The sequence below is a fragment of the Tupaia chinensis genome, unplaced genomic scaffold, assembly GCF_000334495.1.
Source record: "Tupaia chinensis unplaced genomic scaffold, TupChi_1.0 Scaffold000159_1, whole genome shotgun sequence".
Taxonomy (NCBI): domain Eukaryota; kingdom Metazoa; phylum Chordata; class Mammalia; order Scandentia; family Tupaiidae; genus Tupaia; species Tupaia belangeri.
The window spans coordinates 733,327-739,863 of NW_006159630.1; the positions used below are offsets into that span (position 1 = coordinate 733,327).

Genomic DNA, 6,537 nt, shown 5'->3' on the forward strand with positions numbered 1-6,537 from the left:
TCTTCACGCTGTGGACCCACACGTGAGCTGGGCCTGAGGCTGGCGCCTGCGGGGGCTGGCATGGGAGGGGGCTCCTGGTGGGCACCTGTCCCAGGCTGCAGGTGTGGGGGCTGGTGTGGGAGGGGGCTCCTGATGGGGCACCTGTCCCAGGCTGCAGGTGCACCAGCCGCTCCGAGAGCTGCTTGCCAAGGTGAAGACCCTGGAGGGTGTGGCAGCTGTGAGCCAGGAGCTGAAGCTGCGGTGCCAGGTGCCTGGCAGGTGTGGGGCTGGCAGGACCCTGGCCTAGGGCATGGTGGGGCAGCTATGACCTGAGCCCTGGACTCTGCTTGTAGGAGGAGATGTCCAGGCAGGAGGGAGAGACCACTGCCAGCCACCTGCCGCAGTCACACTGGATCTGCCAGCCCTACCTGCGGCCAGGGTGAGCAGGAGGGCCCAGCATGGGGGACGGCAGAAATGGGTCCAGTCACGGAGGGCCCAGCAGGGGATCCACCCTGCTGCCCCTGCAGCCTTGGAGGTGCCGGTGGCTCTGCCCCGTCCTGTCAGAGTCCCCAGCTCCTCTGACAGTGGATTTGTCCTTGGAGTCGAGGTCTCAGAGGTGACTGCCCTGGACTGCAGACCCCACCTCAAACCTCTGTGCCCGACTATACCTGCCCTATGGATGTATCGGTGTCGGGGTCCCACAGGCCCTCCCCACTGGGAGCTCAGCTGGTCTGACCCACGTAGCCGAGGCTGGTGGGCCCCCTAAGGTGTCCTCCAGCCCTGTCTGCCTGCCACCCCCAGGCCCAGGGAGGGGAGCGAGAACAGCGGGGGCCGCAGCAAGCGGGCCCTGGAGGAGGAGGGCAGCGGGGATGCCCTGTCCAAAAACAAGCAGAAGAAGCAGCTGAGGAACCCCCGCAAGACCTTCGACCCCTCTCTGAAACGTAAGCGCTGCCCTCGTGGGAGCCCATCACCCGCATCCCCACAGCCAGGGCTAAATGCTTGGGGGGACGGTGCAGGGCCATACCACCTCCCTGAGCATGGCACCGCATGCTCGTGGGGACGTCTGCCCAGTGTAAGGCGAGGCTGTGGACCAGCCTCATGACTGGCACTACCCCGTGGCCACCAGGATAGGCTGCGGGGCACTGAAGCCACCCTGGGCCAGCAGCGGTGGCCATGCCCGGATGGCCTCTGAGTCCCTATGAAGTCGTGTGCTAGGCCAGGAGCTTAGCCTTCAGGCGGAGGCGCCAGCCAGGGGACGGTCTGACTGGAAGGGCTAGGCCCCTGCCTGCTGCCCTGGTTTCTCTGAGGCCCTCAGTGCCCTGGGCCAGCCTGTCTGGGCTCTCAAGGCTGGCTACCCCTATTGCCCCGCCTGGTGGGAGCTTCCCGAGAGGGCCCTCTGAAGGCACCGGCAGACAGCAGCAGCAGGAGCCCCCACACCCTCCCCTAGGACCCAGGCAGCTGGGGAGGCAGGAGGCAGGGCTTCAAGCCCAGGTCTCCAGTCGTGGCTTTGCTTTCTCGGCCCTTTTGCCCCTGCGCCATGGGAGGCTCCGAGCCCTGTGTCCCTGTGGCGGCCAGCCCGCCTATTCTCATTCCCTTTCCAACAGAACTGTGCCCATGCGACGTGGGCCCTCCCCGAGCCCCCAGGCCTGGCTGGCCTCAGCAAGCAGGACACCTTCTGGGGTTGTCTGGGCCATAGCCCACCTCAGGCTTGCTGTGACCAACCGGCACCTCTCTCTCTTCCAGCAAAGTACGCCAAGTGTGACCAGTGCGGAAACCCCAAGGTGAGCTGACGCTCCTGGCTGTCGCCGCAGGGCACAGCCACTGCGGGGTGGCAGGTGCCAACCCTCGTCTGGTGCCGCCCAGCTGAGGGGTCAGCCCGGGTGTGACCCTTGGCAGGGCAGGCCCTCTCCCTCACTGTCCAGGCTTCCCAGAGAAGGGCCAACCTCCGCAACCCCACCTGGTCCCGGGATGGGAGGGGACCAGCCCAGGGCAGTGTCCTTCCCAGGGCTGTATCCAGGACAGAGGTGTCTGGCAGCTGCTCCCAGGTGGCTAGGTGGGCTCTGCCCACTCTGCCTCCCTCTGCGCCCCACTCTGCTAGCCTGGTGCACAGCTCACTGTCTCTCCTGTACCCAGGGTAACAGATGTGTGTTTAACCTGTGTCGCGGCTGCTGCAAGAAGCGGGCCTTCAAGGAGACTGCGGACTGCCCAGGTGAGGGGCACCTGCCTCCACGAACCTCAGCCCCACCCCTGGGCAGCAGGACCCTCAGCTTTCTGATCTGACTCCTTGGGTCTTTTCTAGGTCATGGGTTGCTCTTTAAAACCAAACTGGAGAAGTCCCTGGCCTGGAAAGGGGCTCGGCCTGGACTGCAGGAGCCTCAGCAGGCAGGACCCGGGGCACCCAGCAACTTCTCTGAAGTCGTGGGTGGTGCCCTGGCCTGACGACCAGGGGGCACCGCCCCCCCCCCCAAGGACATGCCTCTACTCAGGGAACCTCCTGCTATTGCTCTGGGGGGGCAGGGCGGGGGGCAGGCCAGGTCCTCCCGCAGCCCACACTGCCCGGAATGCTGCAGCGGGAGCAGGCTCTACTCTGGCCAGACCTGCCTCGTCTTCACACTTTATTCTCAAAGCGAACAATAAACCGTTGCAAAGGTGCACGTGCAGAGCCAAGACAACAGCCCTTGCCAGGGAGCCTGGCCAGGGCTGTGCTGCCCTCAGGGCCTCTGGGGACTGCAGGCCAGGCAGAGGGCAGCAGACAAACTGCAAGGCCGCGACGGGCCTAGCTCCCCGGCCATGTGCTTCTAGCAAGCCCAGCCCAGGCCGGGGAGGGGCTATCACATCCAAGGACCAGGACACCCACCGCCCTCGCAGGCCCTGGCCCAGAGCCTGTGCAGCAGGAAGGGACAGAGTCAAGGGCCACATTCAACCTACTCTTTAATAGCCGTGCAGCAGCCATTCGTGGGCCCCAGACAGCACAGAGGGGCTGGGCTGGGTGCCCAGTCTGCCCTGGGGCAGGAGCCCACAGCCAAGCCCTGCAGGCCCCTCCTCGAGAAAGGACCATAGTTGGCAGCCCACCTGCCTTCTAGGCCCAGCATGGGGGGGGGGGTGGCGGGGCAGCATTTGAGCTGGGGTTCCTCTTGGGAGCGAGTCTGCAGGACCGGGGGGGGCACAGGTGTCCTGGGACCGTCCTCACATGTTGGTGCTCATCCGAGACTGGCTGTTGGCTGGTGTCAGCTCCCCCTGACTCCCTTCTCTGGGAGGGGACTGCAGTGGGGATAGGGCAGCTCAGGCTACGGCGGGAGTGTGCAGTGCTGGCCGCCCCCTGCACTCCAATGCTCACCTTGACGTGGACCTGGTTGCGTAGCACAGCCGCCCTGAGGATCATGGCCTGGGCGCGGCGCTGGAACTCCTTGCCCATGAGCAGAGACCTCTCGAAGGTGGTGCTGCGCTGGTCCACATCCCGGGCATACAGGATCTGCGCACAGGTGTGGCTCAGTGGGGCCCGCCCCCGCCCGCCCGCCCCACTCCCCCACTGGCCCGCCCACCTTGCTGTGGGAGTCGATGCGGGCACTGATGAGCCCCTCCAGGATGAGCTGTGTAAGTTCGTCCTCCAGGGCCGCCACCGTGGTGTTGAAGGCTGCGGCCATCTTGTGCATGTCAGCCGACACGTAGGGGCTGAAATACTGCAGAGCCAGGCCAGCTAAGCCACCCGCGTGGCCGCCCGCGCCGCCCACCTGCCTGCCCAGCTCACCTGGATGAGGGCGCGGTTCCGGATCTGGGTATACAGGGTCCTGACGTGGGGGGCCAGGTACATATCCAGAAGCAGGTTTTCCTGCGGGGGAGGCCGTCAGGCCAGGCTGCCCCCCTTCCCCCCCACCTGCTCAGCACGGCCAGTACTCACCTTCATCTCATCGAGCATCTTCAGGCACGAGGCGTATTTGGACTCGTAGAACTTGAAGATGATGTCCCGGACCTGTGGCTCCAGCTCCAAGAACAGCTTGAAGGAGCTGTGGGCATCGGGCTCAGAGACACGCCCTTGGCCCAGCCCAAAGATGCCCAGCAGGCGCCTAGGCACGCGGAGGCAGGACGGGGAAGGACCAGCCCCACCCGGCCAAGGGTGGGCAGCGGACCCGGCTCTGGGCCCGGCCACGCTGCCCCGCTCACCTGCTAGAGATGACATTACGCTGCAGTTCCTGCCGGTCAAAGGTGGCCAAGGCACACAGGCCACCATAGATGGCCACGTTGCTAGGGGACAGCAGCTGGGAGGCATGGGGTGGGTTTAGAAGGCACGAACCCCAGAAAAGGGCCCCCTTCAGGGGAGGTTTCCCATGACGAGCCCCACGAGGGCCCTCCTTGGACCCTGCACCTCACCTCGGGGAAGTCGCAGTGGTCGAACGAGGCCAGCAGAAAGCACTTGGCTGCCTGTTTGTACTTGCGTGCAGCCAGCTCAGCCAGACCTGTAGGTGGGGGACAGGTGGGGAGGCCAGCCAGAGATGCCCACAGCAGCCCAGAGCCAGTATACCCCAACCCAAGGCAGGTAGGGGAGGCTGGGCGCAGGGCCGCAGCTGGTCTGCAGGGGTTGGGGCATGATGGCTCTGCTCCCGACCCGACCTGTTCCTGGCTGCGGCCGTGCCGGCCAGCTTTGCAGCAGTCCTGAGGTCTCAGCTGCACTCAGGGCCATGTGGCCGTGGCGCTGCTTAGTCATGAATGCTTGCACGAGAATGAAGACGTGGCAGTCAGCAGTGCTGTGCCCCGTCCAGGCAGCCCGGGCCCTCACCTGCCGCACACTTGAGCTTTGTAAGGATGGCCTGGGTCTGGCTGTCCCGCTCTCCACGCTGCTGCAGAGGAGAGGGTGCACAGGTGAGAGGCAGGCGCCCCACACCTTGGGACCCCCTGAGCCCAAGAGCGCAAGGCAGGGGATGGGCAGACCAGGGAGAACAAGGTGGGAGAGGGCACGCCCGGGAGGCCAGCAGTGGCCAGGGCCCCGGCCTGGGCTGCACCTCAGCAATTTCCGGGGTGGACTCAGCCTTGCTGACGTAGCTAAGCACGTGAGACCAGTTCTGCAAGTAGACGCTGACCTAGGGGACACATAATAAGGCCAGACTGAGCCTGGGCACCCCGCTGGCCTGGGATGCCAGAGCCTGTGCCCGGGCAGAGCTGACCTTGATGACATTCAGGCACATGGTGATGACATGCTTGGCGCTGGTGCAGTAGTCTCGGGCCCGGGAGTAACACTTCAGGGCATTGCTGAGGTCCCCGCAGTCCAGGTAGTGGTCACCCAGGTCATCATGGCCGCGCCTGTGGGTGGGCTGTGAGTGCTGCCTCCGCTGGCCCTGCCCCTGGCCCTGGCCCTGCCCTGCCCCTGCCCTGCCCCCCACAACCTGATGCTCTCCTTGATGGAGTTGCCCTTGTAGTTCTTTAGGTCTGTGTCCAGCTTCTCCAGTTTCAGCAAAGCCTTCTTCCGAGTGGCCTCCACCCAGGCCGTGTCCAGAGGCGGTGGCTCCGCACCACTTTCAGCGGTGGCATCCGGTGTGCTCTGCAGCTCCCTGAGGGGCCGAGCCGTTAGGGAGTCCAGCCATGGGGCCAGGGGGGCGGGGAGGACAGGCCGCCAGAGCAGGCTGCGGGAGCAGGATATCAAGTGCCACCTCCCCTGCACCTTCAGCACAAGTGTCAGCCGGCATGTGGGCCGGACGGAGCAGGGAACCCACGGGCCTGCACGGCCTGTCCATCCACTGAGCCAGACTTCTCAGGACAGCCATGGCCTCGCACCTCGCCCTCAGTACGCAGTCGGAGTGCTGCCTCGGCGCCCGTGCAGGGGCAGGGGTGTGGCCAGGACCCAGGACAGGCCCCACAGGGGTCGGCAGCCCAGCCCTGGATGCCCGTCCTGCCATGGCCTCTGCCTCTCTCGCCAGGCCTCTGGCCTCACCTGGTAGCCTCCGAAAGCTTCCGGTGGACCTCCTCGTACATGTCCACGTTGAAGGTCCGCTGCACGAAGGAGAGGGCCATCTTCAGGGCCTCCACGCGCAGCGGGGGGCAGTGGTCAGCGATGAACTGCAGCCGCTCGATGCGCATCAGGCCACTGTAGCTGGCGGCGTACTGCTCCAGGTCCTGGGCGAGAGTGGGGCAGCGGGTGAGCCTCCCACGGCTGAGAAAGACCACCAGAGCAGGCAGGGCCCTCCGAAACAGGGGTGCCCCTGGGGGAGCAGGGTGTCAGGAGCCCTCGCTACAGGCTGCTGGCCCCCAAACGACGGCCCCAGGATGAGGCCCAGTAGGCGGGCTGCAGGCAGGAGCTGTGCGCCCTGAGAGGCTCCCTTCTGGCCTGGCCCCCACGGGGTTGAGAGCCCAGGCCCCTACCAGAGTGGGGTTCTCCACCACGTAGTTGACATCGGGCGCATTCTGCGGGTCCTCCTGGGGGTCCACGTCGATCTGCATGGGCTCCACGGCCCCCTGCAACACGGTGGGCACTTGGCACCCCCAGCCGCGCTCCGCGGGCTGGACCGCACTGTCCGCAAGGCCGGGCTGCACCCCGCGCCAGGGAGCGCTTCTCTCCGCGCCCGGCTG

At 66.0% G+C, this 6,537-nt stretch overlaps 2 protein-coding genes across 4 annotated transcripts in view; one reads left to right on the forward strand and one right to left on the reverse strand.

Moving 5' to 3' along the window:
* The window catches only part of DUS1L (dihydrouridine synthase 1 like), a 5,794-nt gene extending 3,161 nt beyond the window's left edge, over window positions 1-2,633 (forward strand). The window contains exons 9-14 of the mRNA XM_006145612.2: window positions 151-247; window positions 333-418; window positions 781-920; window positions 1,723-1,760; window positions 2,113-2,188; window positions 2,279-2,633. Of these exons, the coding sequence (XP_006145674.1) occupies window positions 151-247; window positions 333-418; window positions 781-920; window positions 1,723-1,760; window positions 2,113-2,188; window positions 2,279-2,418 (577 nt within the window). The 3' untranslated portion in view covers window positions 2,419-2,633. The remainder of the gene's footprint in view (window positions 1-150; window positions 248-332; window positions 419-780; window positions 921-1,722; window positions 1,761-2,112; window positions 2,189-2,278) is intronic.
* A 260-nt stretch (window positions 2,634-2,893) lies between these two features.
* The window catches only part of GPS1 (G protein pathway suppressor 1), a 4,507-nt gene continuing 863 nt past the window's right edge, over window positions 2,894-6,537 (reverse strand). Inside the window, exons 2-14 of one of the 3 annotated variants that reach the window (XM_027770726.1) lie at window positions 6,331-6,423; window positions 5,903-6,084; window positions 5,358-5,522; window positions 5,139-5,274; window positions 4,977-5,054; window positions 4,754-4,814; window positions 4,348-4,433; window positions 4,141-4,235; window positions 3,878-3,983; window positions 3,728-3,808; window positions 3,522-3,659; window positions 3,317-3,451; window positions 2,894-3,240 (exon numbers count right to left, since the gene is read on the reverse strand). In XM_027770726.1, the coding sequence (XP_027626527.1) occupies window positions 3,166-3,240; window positions 3,317-3,451; window positions 3,522-3,659; window positions 3,728-3,808; window positions 3,878-3,983; window positions 4,141-4,235; window positions 4,348-4,433; window positions 4,754-4,814; window positions 4,977-5,054; window positions 5,139-5,274; window positions 5,358-5,522; window positions 5,903-6,084; window positions 6,331-6,408 (1,416 nt within the window). In that variant the 5' untranslated portion in view covers window positions 6,409-6,423 and the 3' untranslated portion in view covers window positions 2,894-3,165. Of the gene's footprint in view, window positions 3,241-3,316; window positions 3,452-3,521; window positions 3,660-3,727; window positions 3,809-3,877; window positions 3,984-4,140; window positions 4,236-4,347; window positions 4,434-4,753; window positions 4,815-4,976; window positions 5,055-5,138; window positions 5,275-5,357; window positions 5,523-5,902; window positions 6,085-6,330; window positions 6,453-6,537 lie in introns of those variants that run through there. The other 2 variants (XM_006145611.3, XM_014586719.2) reach the window with 2 other exon arrangements.